General features: G+C 35.9%; 2 protein-coding genes across 2 annotated transcripts in view; both read left to right on the top strand.

The window, feature by feature from the left end:
- LOC145303410 (WASH complex subunit 1-like) overlaps positions 1-23588 on the top strand; it is a 99919-nt gene that overhangs the window by 13799 nt on the left and 62532 nt on the right. The window lies entirely within an intron of this gene.
- LOC145303407 (general transcription factor II-I repeat domain-containing protein 2-like) lies at positions 2409-5532 on the top strand. The gene is made up of 2 exons (XM_080144728.1): positions 2409-2507; positions 3768-5532. Exon 2 carries the CDS (start codon positions 3787-3789, stop codon positions 5395-5397), a length of 1611 nt encoding a protein of 536 aa, XP_080000854.1. The 5' UTR covers positions 2409-2507; positions 3768-3786; the 3' UTR covers positions 5398-5532.

Here is a 23588-nt window from a genome sequence, read left to right on the forward strand (position 1 = left end):
TTGCATGATGGAAAGTACCACATTGTGTCCAACCCCCATGCTGTCCCTGTACAGTTTGATAGGGCCACAGTGCACACTTACTTGGAGGTATGCCTTGCGAAGGTCTAACACTGATACATTCGATCCTGCTCGCTGCCATTTTCGGTGTATATGTCTGCGTGGGTTGTAAATGGGTCCACATGCTCATTTAATTCCCAAGTGTTGAGTACGGCCTCACCTATTGTTGGTTCTGTCAAATGACTGTCATTAGTAGGATCAGGCTCTTTGGAGGTCCCAATTCCTTCTCTGGGTATGGAACTAACCACCCATTATTAATCCAGGCTTGTAGCTTGTATCATAGTCTGCGCAGGCTTTTGCAAGGATATTATACTTTGATACTCTGTTACATCATTTTGTGGCAACTGATCACCAGACCACTTCCACAACATGATCCAGGTTCTGGTGCATTGGTTGAACTCTGTGCACAAGTTAAACTGTTCCAGCTCTATTGTTACACCCAGAGCAAAAGCCGTCCCAACAAAATGTACCTTGCCTCCCTTATCAATAGGCATGCAACCAAATTTCTTGATAATGTCCATCCTCAGAATGAGATCAATGGTTTGCTGTTCACCACCAGTACGTCAGTCTTCAGTGGATTCTTGTTAACGTTATATTGCTAACACCATGGCTTTCCATCCTGCCGTTAGAATTGCAGTATTCTTCTGTACTTTGGGTTGACATAACAACCCACTTACAACTGATGATGAGCAGCTAGAGTCCACCAACGCTATTTGATTGAGCCCATCGATTTTTACTTTTATCACAGGGAGCACCTCTTCTAGTTTATGTGGGGAGAGAGTAGTGCTGACCTCCTCCCTTGTCTCATTTCCTAGACACCTTGATGCCACATGTCCTTATTTCTTGCATCAATAACAGTGTATCACTAGAACCACCCTGTCTGCTTTGTCCCTGGGCTGCCAGCAGTTTCTGGCAAAGTGATCAGGACTTCCACAATTGTGGCATCACATTGCAACTGCATCCTGCTGGTTAGAGGTGGAAGGTTGATCCACAGGCACACGAGCAAGAATTCTGCATCTCCCGACTACTGCAGCAACAGGTTCCTCTAGTTCTGCCTTGTTCATTATGAAAACCCGGGCACTCACAAGAATCTGCTCCAGAGTATTCCATTCCATTCCATTTCATTCTAGAGCAGGGGTCGGCAACCTACGGCACGCGTGCCACAGGTGGCACGCCAAGCAATTCTAATGGCACGCCGAGCCTCCAAATCTTTTAAACTTCATACAGCCAAAAGGAAACAGTTCTCCTTGGAATTATGAGGATATCTGCGATCTCTTGCGTACTCTTGCCACCTAAGTGCATGCCCACAACAAGAAAACGCGTTTTATTTTTGTCCGTGCGAACCGTAGGCGTTAGATGCTCCATGCTCGTTCAAAGTATGTTCTGTCAGATACTATAATTTTGAAATGCGTTTTGAATTGAGTCTGGTGACTCAGTCTCACCGACCCAGATGAAATACAACGTAGCGTGAGAGAGTTGCAAATGTAAAATTTAGTCAAAAATCATAATAAAAAAATCTAATAAATATATAAAAAGTAACTTATCAGACGAAAATAAATGACCATTAAGTAAATGAATGATTCCTCTACAAAAATCAACAATAAAAATAATCAAGAATTCATAAATTTGGAAATTAAAGCAATATTTTCAGAGATAGGTTGATAAAATCCGCCCAAAATTTCAACGAATCGCCGGAAGTTTTGTTTACATCAGCAGCAGCGCTGACATTTGAAATCTACGGATGCCTTGAAGTGTATATAAAATTTAACTTGAAATTATAAAAAGTGTATATGTAAACCAAAAAATCTTTTGACTATGATTATCTTAATTAAAATAAAACACTTACCAGTGATAATAACAACACGTGTAACATGGAGTTTATTTGTTTTTGTTTAAATTTATTTTAATATTTATACAAATAAAAAAACAATGCCGGAAAAAAAGTTAAGAAAAGTATATAAATTTTTATTTGTAATTATAAAACTTTTGTTTTTAGTTTTTTATTATTATTTAAGTTTTGTAATGAAACTAAGTATATGCTACCATATTCAAAATATGATAAACCTTATTAGGAAACAAATTATTTTTTGGTAGTCATTTTTTTTTCAATATCTGTCTGGCTGTCTGTCTGTCGTTCGTTTAGCAGAAAGAGAGAGAAAGAGTGAGAAATGATTATAATGTTCTGGAACAATATGTAAAACCCCTCCTTTTTTCACACTAAATGACACTATTTACCATCCCTTGTGAAGAGACGATGACTGGCAATGGGTCATTTTGGGGTTAAAGCTTACCAAAACAAAACAAACTTCCATTTTTGTTATCTCCCTATACTGTAACTCTCTAACTTACCACTTACCCTTTCTTTCACTAAGCTTGTCATAAATCTGTCATCAGCTCTAAGAGAGATTAAAAACACGTGGACTCTATTTGAAAAAAGGAGAATGTTTGTTGTGAGTACTTTAAGCTTTAAATAATGATTATAAATAGAAGGGATAACTTTCAGTTTATATTTTTTTGTTGTTTTTAAATATTTTTACATGGTTTTTTTTTTTTCGTAACATTTACTAAGTGTTCCGATACAGATAAAATAGCTATTTTAGCAGATCTTCGAAAGAGCAAATTTAATTTTAAGGGAAAGACTAAAGAAACTTTAATTTTTTTAGCATGATAAAAATAAAAAAATTACACAGCTCATAAATCTTTTTTAAAAAATAAAAGAATGTACATATTTTAAACTTTAGCGTTTATTTTCAAAATGAAGGGATAAAGGTTTAAAAAAAAACAACACATTATTTTATTCATTTTTTTATGATCTTTAAATAAAGATATAAATTAGAGTGTTCCGAGACGAATTTTTAATAGAAATTCATACTTTCATACTTTTAGACAGAGGGGGGGTAAAAATAAATAAAAGAAGTATGAAAATGAATTTTTCAGAAAATAATTTTATTTCCATTCGAAAGAGCGTAGAATTTTACATAAAATCTGAAAAAATGAAAAGGATTTGATGAATAGAAAAAAAATTATCGATTTTTAAAATCATAGAAAATTTTCAAGAATTTACAAATTTACAAATTGAAATTGAAACTATTACGTGAAAACGCTCACGCGCAGTAAGGAAGCTTTGACTTTTTTGTGATATTTTTTACGATAAAATTAATTATATGAGATTTTATTTTAAAAAGTTTTACTTTTCTTTAAGAAAAATCTTTCCTAAACACAATGAGCTAAAAAAATTTTGAAAATTATTAGTTTTAAACATTTTATTTGCTGTTTGAAATTGAGGGGTGTTAAATTTAGGAAGGGTGCTAGAGTTACAGAATTGTTCAGTGGTCAGAATATGAATACAAGATAAGGTATAATTGCCTTTCAAATTCTTGAAATTGTACTTTTAATTTTCAAGCTCGTAACTGGGATTAGAAGAGATGAGCAATTTCGATCATCTTCATACTAAACAAAATGGTATGATTGGAGGAATACGTGGATGAAATATTTTTTTTAAATTGTGAATGCCACGCACGAATAGGATCCTAGCTCGAGCTAATCAAAACCTTTAGACTTTTTCTGGGACACCCTGTACATAATTTTTCTCCACAATTTTTATTAAAATGTATCCTGGTTCTCCCACAGCAAAGGCAAGAATAATTTGTTTGGTATTTTATATATATCATAATTGATGTTTACGTAATTAGGCCTATTTATATTTTCAGAATACCCCTGCTGTTAGATATGACTGAAAAGAAAAGAAAACTTGATCATCGCCCATTTCAAGACAATTGGACAATAGAATATGGATTTGTGGAACAAAAGGATCGTGCTGTTTGTGCTTTCTGTTGCGAAAATGTTGTGTGTCGCACATCTAGTGTACAAAGGCACTTTCAAACCAAACATCAATCTAAGTTTAAAACTTCAGAAGAAAAAGGTGAAGCCATCAAAAAAGCTATTTCTGGTTTCAAAAAACAAACTGTTATTTTGAGCCAAGCTGTTGGAATGAAGAGTAAAGCTACTGAATGTAGTTACAAAATAGCCCAGTGTGTGGCTTTAAATGGTAAACCTTTTACAGATGGTGAATACATCAAAGAAGCTTTTTTGAGTGGTGCTGAAGTTTTGTTTCGTGATTTAAAAAATAAGGACATTATACTCTCTCGAATTAGAGAAATACCAGTCTCTGCAAGATCAGTTGAGAGGCGCATATCTGACTTGGCTGAAAATGTGACAACTAAGCAAACAACTGGATTAAAGCAATCCCTTGTATTTAGTGTCGCTCTTGATGAAAGCACCGATGTAAACGATGCGTCTCGCCTAGCAGTGGTTGCAAGATATCTCGAGAATAATCACATTTATGAGGAGTTGTGTTGTTTATTACCCCTTCATGATACAACCAAAGCAGAAGATATTTTGTGTGCATTTTCTTCATTGGTTCACAGGCAATTCAAATCGCTTCTACAAGAAGTTGAGTGTGAATATGGAGATCTTCTGTTATACAACAATGTTCGCTGGCTTAGTCGAGGCAAAGTTTTAGCTAGATTTGTTTGTTGTCTTGAGGCTATTAAGATGTTTCTTGATGAAAAACAGAAACGATTCCCTCAGCTGAATGATGAAAGCTGGTTGTTGAAGTTGATGTTTATGACCGACATAAACACACATTTGAATGAGCTTAATTTGAAATTACAAGGACAGGGACAAACAGTCCTTGATCTTTTCAGCTATTGGAAAGCGTTTACAATGAAACTTGACATTTTTACCCGTGACATCAACATCAAAGCATTTAAGTACTTTCCAAATGTGAAAAATCATGCAAATCAATTCGAAGTGAACACAGATGAGCTTCAGGAGTACGTGAAAGCACTCAAAGCAGAATTCGAAAAACGAAGCCAGGACTTCTACATTCATGGATCCTTATTTTCATATCTGATTAAGCCCGACATGCTTGATTTGACAAATGCCCAACTGGAACTTTTTAGCTGGATGGACATTGATGATTTTGAAATGCAACAGATTGAATTTAGGTCTTCAGAAATATGGACATTAAAATTTGCTGAACTAAGAAAGTCTCTGGAAGATGAAAATTTTGAAAAGTCTGGTGCTATTCTGAACTGTTGGATCTCCCTCCCAAGCTCATTCATCTGTTTGAAGAAAATTGCTTTTGCTCTTCTCTCAGCTTTTGGTTCAACTTATTCTTGTGAGCAAATTTTGTCTCACATGAAAGCAGTGTTGTCTCCACGTCGAAGTCGTCTAACACCTGAACATTCAGAAAACTGTGTTAAGCTCAAAGTTACAAAGTATGTTCCCGACATTGAGGAATTGGCAAAGACCATGCAAGGACAAGGGTCCCATTAATAATAAAAACTTTTCAGAAACAGTTTTTTCACATTATTTATAAACTTTGACATTATTATATATTTTATGAAATAAATATAGAGAACAGGTATATTGACCTTGATCGTTATAAATAATAAATGTTGGCACGCTGAATAATTTGAAACCCTAAGTCGGCACACGCTAAACAAAAGGTTGCCGACCCCTGTTCTAGAGGATCCTTACAACTGTTGTCTAACGGAACTGGGGAGTTCTGACATGAAAGCGCAACTGAGCCATCAATCAGAGAGGTTCTCTCCTATTAACTGTGCAAGATCCTCCAGGTCACTCGAGTATTCATCAACATTTTCTCCAGATTGCAAACGACGGGAGACAAACTTATCATATGCTACAAAGGGGTCTGGCATGAAAGCTACAAAGAAGGCTCGTTTTACTTGCTTTAAATCTGCCCTCTGGTAATGGGTTAATCTCCGGTATATGGACAGTGTTTCACCTCTCAGCGTGAGTGGTAGTACATACTCAACATTGTCAACTCCATATAACGTGCATCCAGGAGATAAGCGCCTGCGTGTTTGCGTGTTGTGTGGGTACGTGGGAGAGACGAACGAGGGGAAAAGACTTACCTCGAGACCAGCTCAGCGTTACTGACCAAAAATAGAAAAGAAAGACCAAGATGGCGGCCGCCGTCTTTTGTAAAGTATGATGTCTCGCAAAGTCACACGAATTCTTGCAATATGCAAATTTAGTCGGCCTAGAACGACGATAAAAGCGGGGGATGAAAAAGACGTGGGAGAGCGAGGATTGAGTTGGCCGGGGAATCGTGTGGCTGTTGCTTCTCGTGCCGTGTGAGGATATTTTACCGTTGTTGGAGTCCATGCAGAACCGGTGTATAATGGTTATTGAATTGCTGCAACATTTATAACATCTTTTCCTGAACTTACCGTGTTAAAGAGAGAGTCGGGCGCCATCTTGAATTTTTCCTTATACATCTACAGAGGGCGCAGTAATTCTTTTTTTTTAAAGGACTTTCCTTACACATTTTTGTTACACCCCACACATTTCACATACCAGCTCCACCTGTTCAAACCATTTGTGATCAGGTGAGACGCCATGAGGTTCAAGAATCAGATAAATATTGAATGCTTTGCCTACCATTTGTAAGCCAAAAAACTATTCGGTCCTTCAACTTCTCACCCTGGAAGTCTCTTTTGAAAGGAACTTTTCTCTTCTATCACCTGTTTTGAGCAAAAGCACAGCCACTTATCCGTCCAAGTTTGGTCTATTATCTGATGTCTCGGTTAGTCTCGCCTTTTTCCTAATAAAACTAACCACACCTACCACTTTTCTTCCTCTCCCAGTCCCCACGTATTGACAGCAGACAGAGCAGACCTTCTGTCTTTTCGAGGTGAGTGCGTTCGAAGAATTACTACAAGTGACAACCAAAAAAGTGATTCTGTCCTAATAGTGCACAAGTGCCAAGCCTTTAATAAAATCTTGCATGACGGTTGTTTCAAAAGTTTCATAGAATCAAATTTATTCTAAACAAAAAGAAAGATCCAAGTTGTTCTTGATAGTAAAACATCGAAACAGCATCAAAACATCAAAGCAGACATGCTCCAGGGTCAATACTTGGACCTACATCATCTCTGATCTTCATAAATGACCAGCCAATTAAATTGTCTCTGAGATGGATGTATTAGTGTAGCATAGTCGTTACATGTCAACACTCAGGACCAACACGTTGTATGCAGACAGTCACAGAAAAAACAAAGACAAGAAAAGAATTTAACTCATTTTTTTTCAGTTGAATCAACAGACATTTATTTACAGGTACTTCCAGAATAATGCCTTTTCTGTGAAGTAACTCTGAAAAATCATGCTTTTTATTTCAAACCGGAAGCATTTCATTTGGATATTAGGTGATAATATTGACCAACCCGACATGAAACAAAATCTGTTGAGGTTATGAGATGCTGGAAAGCCTTCTATACTAATAGTCTCTTCCGTTAAATAGCCACCTTTTGAGATTACTTCTCCGTTTCCTGCTTCCTGATTGTACTGACATGCAGAAGTTTAAATGAATGTAATGTGAACAAGCATCTTGCTAGTCAACTCCCTAAAATCCTGTTAGACATGATCCCAAATAGTAGCCCCTTACAACCAAGTGGCGATTTTGTTTGGTGTGAAAAAGAATAAAAAAGAAAAAAATGGCCGATATGAAAAACACAACAAAGAGAGATAACTTCAAGTTTTGCCATTTTTTTCTTTTTTAATTAAGTATGAGTTGTGTGACCAAAGATTAAAATGGGCGTTTCTTTTTTTGTTTTGTTTTTGTTTTGTTTTACTGCTATTTCACTCCAAACAAAGCACAATGCCACATAAGGGGATACTAATTTGGAAACAAATACACAGGGATTTTTTTTTTTTTTTTTTTTTTTTTATTACATTTTTACCCCAAACAAGGCAAATTGCCACTTTGGTGTAGGGGGCTACTATCAGGGGCAACAACTACTGGGGTACTATGTAGGGATTTGGGCAGCAAGGTGTCGGTTCACGTTACACTTGAACTTCTGCACGTCAGTACTGTTGGGGAAGCAGGGACCTGGAATGGAATTCCAGAGTCTTGCGGTTCTGGGGAAGAAACTATTGGAGTAAAAAGATCTTTTACATCTAGGGATCTCTACAGTGTGGGGGTGGGATCTAGTAGCCTGTCGGGTTTGTCGAGGGTGCTCGCGTCGTGGGGGCACAAGTGATTGCAGTTCGTCAGAGCATTCATCACTAAAATACTTGTAGAAAAGGCAGAGGGATGCAACATTTCGTCGATGGGACAGAGGCTAAAGCTTAGATGCCAGTTCAGGGCCTATCAGGTTTGCGACTCTCTTTTGAACCTTGTCAAGGAGCGAGAGACTAGTGGCAGATGCACCAGCCCAGATGTGGCAGCAATACTCACTACATGGGCGAATGGTGGCCTTATAGAGGTACAGGATACTTTCTGGTGATAGTAGTTTTCTAGCACGGTAGAAAGAGCCTACCTTTCTTGCAGCGGCCCTGGCAATGCCTTCAATGTAATTGTTCCAACTCATGTTTCCTGTGAACGTTAGGCCAAGGAGTTTGAAAGATGGACTCTCAGATAAAGAGTCGTTGGCCATTGCTATAGGTGGTAGAGAGGGTTTCTTGTAATTATTGAATGAAACTAGTTTAGTCTTGGCAGCATTGAACGCGACCAACCACTTTTGTCCCCATTCCACTACAGATTGGAGGTCTTCCTCTAGTGTTTCTGCCATTTCTTTAGAAATGTGTTCATTCGTCTTCCTGTCGTGTCTGCCATAGAGTGTAGTGTCATCAGCATATATACCCATCTCAGAGACAATGTTGTCTGGGAGGTCATTTATGAATATCAGGAACAATAGAGGTCCAAGGATAGAACCCTGGGGCACTCCCGCATTTATATCATATTGTTTAGATGTGCAACCGTCGAGGACTACCTGGATTTTTCTCTTATCTAAGAAGGATTTAATTATGTTAAGTATTCTACCAGTGATACCGTATGATCTGATTTTACTGAGGAGACCCTCATGCCATACCCTGTCAAAAGCCTTAGATATATCTAGAGCTACCGCTCTGCCTTCCCCCGCTTTGTCCAGTGAATGGTATATACGTTCAGAGATCACAGTGAGGATGTCTGCTGTGGAACGGGCTTGTCTAAATCCATATTGTTTGTCAGTCAGTAGTTTAGGGATATATATACGACACAATTACGTTCACACACTGGTTCCTGCCAGATCACCGAAGTTAAGCGATGATGAGTCTGGCCAGTACCAGATGGGTAACCATTTGGGAAGGCTATGCGCTGTATATACCACACCGAGTCATAAGAAATTTCCAGGTTGTTATTTGGAGGCGAATTAATCCACTGGGAGAAATGCACCCCCAGTATTAGTTAAGGCATACATCTAGGAGAAGGTAATTCTGATGACGTCGGCTGTTGGATGGCCATGGAGGAGGATTAATCTCTAGCAGATCAATGGTTCTATGCTAATAAGAGTTACGTTATTCGATTGCAGCTATGCGGATGATCTAAGGACAATGGATAGGTGCAAACAGGCGATTCAGATGCCACTGCGCTGGAGCAGGTAATGTATTGTACTAAGTTCAAAATCATCTGATGCCTTCAGAGGAATCAGACGAACAATGCTTGCTTTATCTGTTTGTAAATGCGTAACATTACCCTCCACCATTTTTCATGGAACGAATATTCTAGTACTTCTTTATTTGATTCACAAACAAAAAAAAAACGATGTTTGCATTGCAATGCCTAATATCCACATTTTCAGAAATCAATGACAAACTTTGCGACAAGATTCGTTTATAACAATTTAGATGAACATTTCTCCTGACTCACAAATATTAGTATTGTATGTGTATTGATTTGAACTAAGATGACAATGTATCACTTCTGGGGGTATTCTTTAATCGCAGAATGCAACACACAGGTCTAGTCTGTTTTCTGTCTGGAGTACTATTCTCTTGACAGATCGCAAATTGCTCTATGGATATTTCGTCTTTCAGCTTCTTTTTCTTTTTTACTTCCAGCAACTGTAATAGAAGATTAGAAAGTGGATTTTCTTTTTTACTTCCAGCAACTGTAATAGAAGATTAGAAAGTGGATTTTCTTTTTTACTTCCAGCAACTGTATAACTCTTACTACCCTTATGTTGTCCCTTACTTCTAGCATTCCATAAGCAATGTTTCTGACAAAGAGGGAACAATTGCTGTTTTCTGGGTCGGAATCTATCCATCTAACACACATTGTTGCCTAGCGTTTGATTTTGAAGTCATTTTTTTTTTTTTTTGCTCCTTACATTAAGTGACTTCATAGTTCATAGTTTGTTTGGAGCAATATCTTGTGACGTAAGCATAATTCTAGTTTTTTTTTTTTTTTTTTTTTTTTTTACATAGGCATCACCACATTATCAAGGCCAAGAGGCCACTCAAGGATAAGGGTTAAAGAGTGTACAGTAGAAATTGGACAATATAGTAATCATTAGTAATGAAAATTTGGTAAATTTGATAACTTATATGGAACGGCTCATCAAGAACTTATTTACGTTAGACTTGTGTTAAATTTTAATGGAATTTTCAGTTACTCTAACCTTTTAAAGTTTACTTTTGTGTAGAAGACTACTTTTTTTCACACCCATCTCTAATCTTGTTACAACAATAGAAAACTTTTAGAAAACATAAATTTAAAAGGAAATTTTCTTAAATGCATGTTTGTTCATAAAGTTTGAAACACACGAGGTCAATGCATCTATAGATCACCCTTCACAAGTGTATTTTTGCATTGGCAAGAATTAAATGCACATACTTCATGCGTGTTTAAGGTAATTTGAAAATTAAAAACAAAAAAATAACAACTCTGTAGTTAATTAAAGATGTTAAAAGAATCAGAATCGGTAATTGTATCAGACTCAGAATGAGAAAAAATATTACTAGTTTATTATTAGTTTTTTCTTTTTTTTTACTATTGAGAAAAGGAAAAGTCTATCAGGCATGAATACACAATGAGATGATGTATGGAAGTGAGTGTTGAGGACATGTGTTGCATGGAAATAAATAATATAAGAATGATACAATGAGTAGTGTGAGTCTTAAAGATGGGCTTAGGTCTGATGACCTAAGAGGAAGATTAAATTTGAACAGTGTAGAGATATGTGTTGAAGAGTAGACTTTGATGGTATGGGCATGTTGAAAGAATAGATGAGTTCTTGGGTTAGTAAATGTAGAACAGTTGAGGTAGCAAGTTCAGTTCACAAGGAAAGGACAAGAAAAACATTGGAGAAAGTGATAAAAATGGCCCCGAGAAAAAGAGAGATAAATAAAGATGTGGTCAGAGATAGTTTACTTTGGTAGCCAATTTCTTAAAGCCGGTCAATACATGCCAGCATATAAAAACGGATATTAAGCTGCTGATGATGATAATCATCATCATCATGATTATGATAGTGATGATTTCTAACTTCATTTTTTAATTCATTTTGAAAATCTTAGTTCATACAAGTAATTGCAAAGTTCTAGCAGCAATACTACATGCAACAACAATAAAGAGATTTTGAACTTATACATAACTTAACTGCTAAGCTTGGTGCTGTTGAAGCAAGCATTTAACTTCCTTTCTGGCTTACCCAATCAGTGACTGTTTTCCGGGCGATCTTGGTATCAAGAGATTATAAAAATAATTACACGCTGTTTACTCCTCTTCCTTATTCATTAACCAGAACTGACAACTCGTTCACATTGCTTGGACCGACCACAAAACTTCTCTCTTTGCTTGTAACCTTATCGTCAAGATCATGGGGTCTGGCATCATATCAAAGCTCCAACATGACTACGACCACAAGTGGACTTAATGTACAGGGTGGAACGATAAATTTGTCGCCCTAAAAAAAACAACACTACAGGTTTATTTTAAAACTTTTATTCATCTATTCAATGAAGCTGCCTTCAGCTTTGATCACCACCTTGATACAGGTCTGGAACTGGGAGCATACCTTTTCCACAAGCGTCAACAGGAGCTTAGCAAATACTCAGCAGATGGCAGCAATAAGGCTGACTTTAGTGTTGTGGGAGGTCTTGTTGGTGAAGTTCAGTGGGTTCAGGTTGGGGGAGGAGTGGGGCCAGTGAGAGGAAGGCACTTCTTCTGAAGCCAAGCCTGGGTCTCTTTGGACTTTTGAGCCAGTGACGAGTCCTGCTACCACACATAGGGTCTGCCAGCAGCCACCTGATTGCACCAGGGGGTCACCACACTCTTCAGCACATCCAGGTACACTTTGGTGTTAACTTTCAAGCTTATTTCAAAGCTGTGAGGTGGCATTATATGGCCCTTACTTGAAACCATACCAAAGACCATAACCATGGCTGGGAACTTTGTTTTCATCACCCTGCGCACGTCCCTGTTATTTGTGGCAATCCAGTGATGCATTTTGAGGGTGTTGGCAATGGTCCCGTTGTCATAACATGGAATTGGTAGAGAGCATGAGTTGTACAGCAGCACATCTCTGGTCTCGCTCATTGAACATTGTGTCACTTTCAGACATGATAGAAGGCTGCTATCGCACTTGGGATTTGTACACAACTGGCCAACTAGTAGATGGTCTGCAACAAAAAAAGAAAACCGGTTTTCATCAAATGGAAATGAAATCATGTAATTTTTTCTAGGCCAACAATTTTATCATTCCCCCCTGTAACACACTTGAAAGACTATGAATACACACTATAAGGATGTTTGTGCATGGAATTTTTATGGCAAGAGTTGCACACTCTCCAGCCACACCTCTCCTGAGTCGACATTGTTAAATACCAGTAACAAATGAAAGTTTAGGATGACTGGAAACAATACCAAGATAAGCAGAGAGCACATACATTGCCTAAAAATTCCCAAATGGTCGCCCATCTGGTACTAGCCAGGCTTAATGTTGCTTAACTTTGGTGATTTGCCAACATGATTATGCCGTATATAGCATATATGCCACACAAACATGCTTACATATAAACATAGATACGGCCTGATGTGACACGTGTGTACATAAATACATTCTCAAATACGAACTTCTTTCCTTTCTTTAGAAACAGTGTTTCATATGCGTGAGGAGGAGGGAAGGATGGTGTCTGCTTATTTCAAGTCAATGTTCATATTCACAGCACATTATCCCTTTTTTTTGGGGGGGGGAGGGGGTTATAAAATAAAAGTAGAACATATCTTTTTATATCTTTTTCACATCTCTTGACCTTGTCGGCTCCCCTGGAACAAAAGCTCATAACAAGAACGCAGATCTTATTCTCTGGACAATTGGACTTATTTGTTTCATGGTCGAATGTTGTGTCCATTCTCTGCTATCCTTAGAAGGAGGGTGGCAATTTCTCCACTGATTCATCTTTCATACATAGCTACCTCTCGTCACTTTCCCTCCTTTTTATATTAAGGTGTGTCTGTGGGGCTGTAATCCCCATTTACCGGCTTGCACCCAAAATGCGCTGATCCACATTCTAGTAAAGCAGGTGCATGTTTGTCACTGGAGGTAAATGGATCTTATGTCACCAGTAACGTTTGTTGACCCCTTGAAACAATCAACATGAAACAAAAAAGTTGTGTTCACCTCAGTACCATGTTTACCACGTTCATCCTATCCTTCATATATAAACTCTTCTCTCTTCAATACTAATGAGACACTTATTTAACATCACGTTGACTTCTTAAACTTTTGTCTTTGTCAACATATTCTGTTTCTACACCCTCCACTTTATTCACTTTATTTTACAGCAAGGGTCAACAACTCATTCGACTTTGTGCGCCAGATCATGTTATAAGGACAGGTCACCGGCAATTAGTGAAAACTTAAAGAAAATTACATATGCATACCCCTGTCAATTTAAATATTTTAAACCAAAATGAAAATAAGCATTCAGAAATCAGATTAAAAAAAAGGAAATCTAAAATCAAAAAGCACTTAACAAAAATTAGTTTTCCTCAAAAAACGTCAAAATACTTCAAAAATATGACCTTTTTTTTTTTACACAGTGATCACCACTTATCAAGGCCCGGAAGCCACTCAGGAATAAGGGTTATTGCAAGTACATTACGTTAGTGTGGAGATTTGATGAAGTGTTTACTTAAGGGGGCGGTTCATTAGGAATTTGTTAACATTGGACTTGAAGACATCCAAGTTGTAGTCCGGAGGGAAGCAGGCAGATGGAACAGAGTTCCACAGGCGTGCAGTTCTAAGAAAGAAGCTTTGTTCATGGAATCCGCGTTTTGATTTAGGCACAGATATAGAGTAGGGGAAATTTTTCACAGTGGATTCAGCTAGACCTGAAGCGAAATGATGAAATTATGATGTGTATGTTTCAAACTGTTATTAAAAAAATAAAAACATGGCCGATTGAAAGATGTCAGTAACTTATATAGGGAAGGTGGCAGGGGTAAGCGATGGGGCCTCGCTGTTGAAGGAATGAAATAGAAAGCCGACTGAAACATCTTTGTCCCTCTGAAGCTGTCTCCACCTAATGTTTGTCTTCGGTCGGTCTTCACAGGCCGAATTCGGCCTGCACGTCGTAGGTTGCCAACCCTTGTTTTACAGGATAATGACGACAACTCAATAAAGTTGCTTTAAATGTTAGAATGAGATGTTGTCTTTCTAGTCTACAAAGTTTCATTAATCCTTATTCATATATTATCCTCATTTGCAGTGGGAAGTTCCATGTTTATCTTCATCCAAGATGCAGTGAATTTAATTGAATTATTGATTGAAGACTTCCAAAAATAAATGGAATTTTTGTTTTCCAAAGGCATTTTTATAAAGGTAAAAAATCGATGAGGGTACCACTTGCAAAACCACAAACCGTACTTACATAAATAGTGCTTAAAACGTTGAATAAAGCTTTCACGTTTAATGTAAACAAATTCTTGTTGAGCCACCTTCTTAAATAATCAAATTCTGCCCAATTCTTACGGTGTTGTCTCCCCTTATCCTCGAGTGGCCTTTGAGCTTTGATAAGTGCTGACTTCTTAGTTAAGAAAAAAAATTTCAGGAAAATACTTCAATTTTATAAATAGGAAAGTGATAAAACGTCTAATTTCAATAAAATACCATTGTTAACAATTTTCTCAGCAACAATATGCTGTAACAGATAATAGGTGGCCAGATGATCACGTGTAAATGTTCCTTAGGCGGTAACAGTGGCTAAATGGTTAACGACATAGACTGACATGAATGCATCAATGAAAGTGTTCCTTGCTATATCCGTAATATTTTAGGAAATCTTTCAATAAATTGTATTATTTCGATTGTTCAGACGATTGTTCTCATCTTGGGTGTTATTCTCACAACGTTTCAGCCAATGTAACTTTCGACCTCCTTCAGGTGTAATTTATCCATGGCTCTTATTAGTGAATGGTGGAAAGAATGTGTTCCAACAAACTATAGTCATTTGAATTCAAAATGTGTGATGCATTTATTATTTTTTTAAATATATTGCTGCCTTTTTTTAAGTTTCTTATTTCAATCATAAAGACTAGTGAGGCCTGTGGAAATTCCACCGCAACATTTTTCACATGTAATATGTTGCAATATTTTGGACTTGTAATGGGGTATGATCCCACACAGTCGGACGATTCTATTTATAAACGATGCTGCTAGGAACTGACGAATCGAATTAATTCACGTTCTGTTACCAACCAATCAGAAACCAGAATTGCTTCATAAATATTAAACCTTTTCTGGAGCAATTTCACATGTTTTTTTCCGTCTCGACACGGTAAGAATATTTTGCTCTGTGGAACTGTCTACTGAAAACAAGTCACCTCTCAGGACTTGTGTGTAACAACGAACCATCGGAAACTGTTCTGTCTACTGCAAACCAGTCACCTCTCAAGACTTGTTTAGAACAACGAACCATCGGAAACTGTTCTGTCTACTGCAAACCAGTCACCTCTCAAGACTTGTTTAGAACAACGAACCATCGGAAACTGTTCTATCTACTGCAAACCAGTCACCTCTCAAGACTTGTTTAGAACAACGAACCATCGGAAACTGTTCTATCTACTGCAAACCAGTCACCTCTCAAGACTTGTTTAGAACAACGAACCATCGGAAACTGTTCTATCTACTGCAAACCAGTCACCTCTCAAGACTTGTTTAGAACAACGAACCATCGGAAACTGTTCTGTCTACTGCAAACCAGTCACCTCTCAAGACTTGTTTAGAACAACGAACCATCGGAAACTGTTCTGTCTACTGCAAACCAGTCACCTCTCAAGACTTGTTTAGAACAACGAACCATCGGAAACTGTTCTATCTACTGCAAACCAGTCACCTCTCAAGACTTGTTTAGAACAACGAACCATCGGAAACTGTTCTATCTACTGCAAACCAGTCACCTCTCAAGACTTGTTTAGAACAACGAACCATCTGAAACTGTTCTATCTACTGCAAACCAGTCACCTCTCAAGACTTGTTTAGAACAACGAACCATCGGAAACTGTTCTATCTACTGCAAACCAGTCACCTCTCAAGACTTGTTTAGAACAATGAACCATCTGAAACGTTTCTGAAACTAAACATGGCTTACACTTCTAGATAACATATTGTTGCTAGGCATTCTGTCGACATTTAGCGAACAGAAACCCCATGATGTCATTATACCATCTTTAGACAGAACAAATACTACCTTTGGATCCTAGCCAGAAGACCAAGAAGGTATATTTTAGTTTGACTTACGGTCCAAAAGCAATACAATTTTTTTTTTTTTTAATTATTATTGTTTTTTTGCATAGCATTTTCGGTGATCTTGATATCCTATTTATCAAGAAGGGGGATATCATGTATTAACATACTATGAACATTAAATCAGCATAACTATATACTAATTTAATGTTCGTAGTATGTTAGCACCTTTATTCTCTTTTCTAATAAATAGGATCTCCTGATCGAATAATTTATAATCTGAAAACTGTGACACACGTGCGTACATATGTACGCTAAAGGTGCTAAAGTATTAATATATAGATGACAAAAATATCAGTTAAGTTAGTAAACTTCGTAACCCATATAACATTCATAATTCAAAAATTAAGGAAAATAATTCAGTAGATGATGTGCTAGAAGTGTTTTCAATAAAAAAAATTAACCACAATTACATTCCCAGATATCATGTTTAAAGATGGCGAACCCTTAATTTAAGTCAGTTTAAGTCAAAGGTCATCTCCATTGTGTGTCATACTGAATTATTCGCACAACTCTTTCCCATGTTAAAGCATATGATAAAACTCAATAATTCGATAAACTCTATTTTTACTTGTAATTATTGGAATTTATACTCATTTTCGCCATGATACGTAAGTAAATAATGTTTTCACCTGAAATGCGATGGTTTAAAAAGATCAATGTAAACAGGTATAAAAATTGCTGCAACTGAAAATCTTTGCTGCATCATCTTACACTGTTCGAATGCAGAAAATGTATCTGTTAATATTGATGGTCTTCCTGTTCCTTCATTTTCTTTCTTTTTCTGGATAATGTAACAATCCGTCATGGGCGTTTGTTTTTTGTCATTTTTGTTGGAAATAACTTTTTCTTGTCACAACGCCATTTTGTTTCTAAGATTTTATTCTTCTCATAAAAATTATAAATATTGGTTACAAAATCAATCATTTCTTGGCTGTGCGCAGAATTTGACAAATGGTCAAAAGCCAGTGTACATTGTATTGGCTTTCAACAGCTGTGTAACTCTCACGTCACTGATTTTCTCATTTTGTACGTGAATATCTTCTATAAGTATCAATAATCGATAATCAGAATAATCTGATGAAAGAAGAAACAGGCGATTTGAACCAAAGTTAACACCTTACACAGCCTAACATCGCAAATGCATTTGAGAAGTTTCATTACCACACAAGCTGAAAAGCCCAACATATAAATAACATCAACAATAGGTTCTTTGATATGACAGGGGTCCATTCAAAATGAATGTTTTTGTTTAAAGCAAAACTGAAACATGATACTTGACTTTTTTCATTTAAAACTTAAATTCAAGCCCTTATCAGTTAAGCAGTAAGGTCAGGCATATAAAATCAACAGCATGTTCTTTGATATGAAAGGGGCGTGTTTGAAATTATTGTTTCTGTTTAGAGCACAATTGAAGCATGATACTTGACATTTGCATTTTAAACTTTAATTCAAGCCATTAGATATAAAAAATAATATTATAAAATCAACAGTAGATTCTCTACAGTGAAATGTTAACTGGAATGTATAGTGGACTAAGTCACGGCGAGAGGTATGTGAAGCTTCCTCTCGGTGCACCACGACGTCTCCCCCAACTAGAACAGGCAATCAATCGATTTGATTGAAAAATGGTCGATTTCACCGATTTCGATGACAATAAAAATATGGGAGTGTGAATCATTTATTGATCATCATTCCATTCCGGTCAAGGTTGGATCTCCCTGCTAGTCTATCCATATAACACTGTAGTGTAGAAAGTGTACGCTTGGTCTATTTTCGTCAGACATAACTTTTGCTTCTCTTTTATTGTCCTTTAATCCTCATATTCCATTCATGGCAAATTGATAGTTTTTTTGTTTTTGAAATAACATGCTCCCCTCTCTCTATCTATCAGGTTGACTGGAAAGTTTTTGCAATTTTTAACTTTTGAATTCACATGAACATATCTCGGCTCAAACAAAAATTTATTGATCGAAATAAGCACCATCAGAATCAACACACTTTTGCGAACATAAAACAAGTGTATTTATGCCAGTAATATAAAAATCTTGTGTTCTAGTGGTGATGAAGTCGCTGAAGGCGTTTGAGATATCGCTTGGGTTTTTTAAGCATTTCTTATACAGAAAGTTGTCAAGATGCTTGAAAAAGTGGTAGTTGATAGGTAAGAGGTCTGGAGAGTATGATGGATGAAGTAGAGTTTCGTAGCATAATTCATGCAACTTCTGCAGAGTCAGTTTAGCAACGTGTGGTCGAGCATTCTCGTGGAGGAGAATTGGGCCTTTTCTGTTGACTAATGCTGAGTGTTGTTGTCGAAGTTTCTGATGCATTTCATCCATTTGTTGACAGTAATTTTCCGCCATAATGGTTTCACCTGCATTCAAAAAACTGTAATGGATGAGACCGGTCGTAGACAACCAAACAGTCAGCATGACCTTCTTTTGGTGCAACTTTGGCTTCGCCAGTTGTTGTAAAAAACCCACTTTTCATCGCAAGTCACAACCCGGTCAAGAAACCAGTCATTCTTGTTGTGTAAAAGAAAGGAAATGACATTTCATAATGGCGTTTCTTTTGGTTGTTGTTCAATTCGTGAGGCACCCATTTATAAAGTTTTTTTGTTTTTCCAATCTCTCTCATATTGTTAGAATTCGTTGTATATGTTATGCCTAATTTAGAAGCAAGTTCTCAAACAGTTGTTCACGGATTGGCTTCGACTAAGTCTCTTAATTGATCGTTGTCAACATCTGATGGCCACCCACTACACTTATCATCTTCAAGGCTCTTGTCGCAGCCACAAAATTTCTTAAACCACCATTGTGCTGGGCGCTTTGTTAATATCACAAGTTGTCTCATCAGCTTTTCGGCCTAGCTTGAATTGAAATAAGAAAATTGTACGAATTTGCTTTTTTTTCCATCTTGTATTCAGCGTTCTGAAAAGAAAACATAATTGTTTTAAAACGATTGTAATTTTAACCAATTTGATAGAGTGAAAAAAACATTCTTTAAAATGATATATAAAGTAAAGGTATTATAATGAAAACTTATTTGAAAATACATCATTTGAAATCAAAATTACAAAATTGCGCAAAAGGTTCTTCTCAACAAGTCTGGTTGAATACGACTGAGTTTTCATTTTTCCTGATTCTATAAGTAATTTGCTCTATTCGCTGGGCAATCTTTTTCACTTTTTACAACATGTCACTTAAAATCAAATCAACATCTTAGAATCCCATTCCACAGGCGAACAAATTACTTTTAATTCTTGGTTTTTGATTATCTTAAATATGTATTATTTTGATCTGATAACAAAATTTTCTTGTCAAAAGCCATAAATTAATGATTGTTTTTGTTTTGAAATAGCATGTTTAAAATGAAAAAATTATATTCGTTAATCCTGCTCCCCCTCCTCTCTCTCTCTCTCTCTCTCTCTTTCTCTCTCTGTCACTTCTTTAAACATGTCAGGCTAGTATATAAAGATTTCTTTCTATGAGTAAAATAATTCTTTTTGCTTGTTTTTTTTTTTATTATTCTTATAAACTTTTAAGATAATATACTTAAACATTTTTTCACTTCCATAAAATCTGTTTTTCTTAAAGGAAAATTATCTTCAAGTTTTAGAAACTTTATTTAAATAAATACTTAGCATGTATTTTTTTTTTTATTTTTTTTATTCAAATGACAGGCATAGAAATAATAGCATAGAACCAAGGTGTGGTGTTACCCATCTCATTAAGATAGATTTTGTTTGAACATTCTTCTATGAGAAGGAAAACTCTTATATAAAACCTGGATAGTAGTGAAAGGTTTTTAAAAACTCAAAGTTTAAACTCTCGAATTAATAATTTCCCAAAACTCAACGACACCAACTCAGCTGTAAAGACTTCAAGAAAAATATGTATGGACTCAGAGTCCATATCTGTAATACCGTGGCCTTCGTTATAAAGATGGCCGGCCAGCTGAAAAAATGACGTCATCGCCGAGGTCCCAACAAGCAAGATATGTGGAACTCTTAGACTGTCAATAATGAACAGTAATTTTTACAGACAGCGTTACAAAACTTGGATTGAAATAAATAAAGAACACGATGATTTATACTGAAACTCATCTAATATTAATAATAAAAAAATAATAAAACACAAGTTGTTTGTTTAAGTATTATAAGCAATTGAATATTTCGTTGTATTATAGATTTTAAAGATTAGAATGCGTTCTTTAATTACTTATAAATTACATTTTAAAAAAGTGAAGGAACACGATTTAATTTGTAGTAAACTTGAAGGTTATTTAACGTCAGCAGATTAAATTATTTTTGCCCACCGGCCATCTTGTCTTTTAAGACAGTCTTGGTAATACCCTCTCCTTAACTCAAGAACTAAGTCTAGACTCGGATGAGCGGGCTTAAATGTGCTGTAGAGTAACCTTACAGCATAGCATTAGTTACCTATATTTATTCTACAGATCATTAGTTACCTATATTTATTCTACAGGTCTCCTTTGACCCAGGACTGTACTCTATTCAACTATGTCTCTAATCATATAGATTCAGGGTTTCCTTAGATTTATGTGCCCAAATCCATGTAGTTCAATAGATTTCAATGCTCATCACAAAGATTAGCTTGATTTGTCAAACAACACAAATGCATAATTTCTCTTTTGCACTGTTAATTTCCATCATAATTCATGAAGATCAGAAAATACATTAAATTAAATATAATTTTAATTTAAATTAAATAAATTTATATAATATTTCTAAATAGAACAATTGAAACAATTCTATTGCAATAAACAATTAATAATATGGAGCTGAGTATTAAAATATATTTTCTTTATTGTAATATGCAAATAAGGTTACTTCTTAAGGTTGAATGTAGATTTCCTTTGAATAGATAGTATATATAAAAATTATGTATAAAAGTGTATGAAACTAATTTGTGAAATAGTCTATCTGAATCAAACTGTCAACAAACTGGAATGCAACTTTATTATAATAAGCAGTGGTGTTTAGTATTCTACATTTCAGTAGAAACCAATCAATTTCCTGTGCATGATAAATTGTTTGAATCCATCAATCCAATTAATTAATCCAATTACCTCAGCAAAAGCAATCAATTTAGTTATGTCCCGCTTTGTTTCTAGGGCGTTTGATATATCAAAGACTGGTTATTAATTATGAAATTTCTAAAAATGTCTTCTTAACTATATAACTGTATAAAAGTAATTGTTGATGTCTTGACAACATGGGTGTGCTAAGTTTGAATCCAGTTCGATCTGCAGAAACACTTTCAGTTTGGATAGTTCCTTTCTGTAAGAATTCTAACTAGAAAGATAGTAAGGAAATGAATGTCAACAATAACAATCTGATTCATTTAAAATGTATGATGCTCAGCACCATCAACACCAGCATCTCAAGTCTATTCTGATCTTCCAAATCATATTTTAAGATCATTCGTTGATATCTATGCAGAAGACACAACTGTCTATGGCAGCACTTCAAAGAGCATTGATGATCAAGATTTTGCAAATTCTCTTCTTTTTCAGCCTTGAAAAGGGAAAAAACGTGTCTTAATCCCCTATCACCACCAACATTCAGATCTTTGTTTGGCCTCATTTGAAATGATTGGTTTTGTTGAATAATAAGTGACGATGAACGTCCATTTTAACATTTAAAACAACTTTATTGATTATCTTCATTAGTAAGAATGTAAAAAACGGTTAGTAGTGAAATGTATGGACAGAGAGGAAATGTTAGGCAGTCTTATGGGAAGAGAAAAGAGTTCATGTATATGTATTGAAGTTATAGTCTGTCAATAGCCATGAAGGATTAACACTGAGCTTATAAAACAAAGATATTCAAAATCTCAAACCGCAAAGTGCCGCTACAGCTCTCTCTCTCTCTCTCTCTCTCTCTCTCTCTCTCTCTCTCTCTCTCTCTCTCATGTTTCGGAATTCCCGTGTTTTGATAGAACTGGCTTTCGCACCAGATTTAAAAATGGAAGTCCAATCAAAAGTTAAAATTTCTAAGGTTGCTGAATGAATGGTTGGATCATTTTATTACTCCAGAAAGCATCAAACGCCTGATGCAATCTATAAAAGTCTCAAATACTCAAATATAATGCTTCCATATTTGGCGAAATGCTACAGACTTTCCTGTTTTAATAGAGTACAAAATCAATGTCATTTAGTGAGATATGATGTTTTCTGTTCTCTACAAACCTTTTCTTATGGAAAAGATGTTACTAGTTTTTCTTTACTCATTATTTCCATGGAAGGTGTTCACTTATTAACTCTTATCCTTGAATGGCATCTGGGCCTTGATAAACAGTGACTCGCTAAGTAAAAAAGAGGAACAGTCTTATTAGAAGCCATGAACCGAGCAATTATTAGAACTAAAAGATATCTTGGATGTGATACATATTAAAGGTAAAGTCATTTTATTTGGACTCCAATCAATCGTACTCCAATTTGGGGAGCTGAATTTTCATTACATTATAATCCAATTTTGAGTCCAACCAACAATTAATACTATTGATTATGAAACCAGTATCAATATTTTAAAATGCTTAACATAATACAATTTCATTCTGTGATGTTAATTCTGCCATCACAGAATTTATATTGTTAACATCTTTCCTGGAATAGTGTGAAAACGTCCTCTTTGCGCCTGACCTCATGAGCCGGTTTCAAAACTTCCCTAATATATATGGAACATTATTTGGGGTATTTTAACACAAAAAATCATTTAAAAAATCTAAAAATAACAGACTATAATTGAACAGCGATTTCTATTATTTTAAACCACACTTGCTTAAATGAAAAAATGTTGCTTAAATACACATACAATATATATCAAGAACTAGCCTGGTATCACAAAAGAAAAAAATGCTGTCCTTTTTTCCTCTGTGTATCTAACTTCCATGATCAGAGTTTCTTTCC

Source organism: Euprymna scolopes, chromosome 19 (assembly GCF_053919585.1).
Source record: "Euprymna scolopes isolate OS-2025 chromosome 19, ASM5391958v1, whole genome shotgun sequence".
Classification (NCBI taxonomy): Eukaryota; Metazoa; Mollusca; class Cephalopoda; order Sepiida; family Sepiolidae; genus Euprymna; species Euprymna scolopes.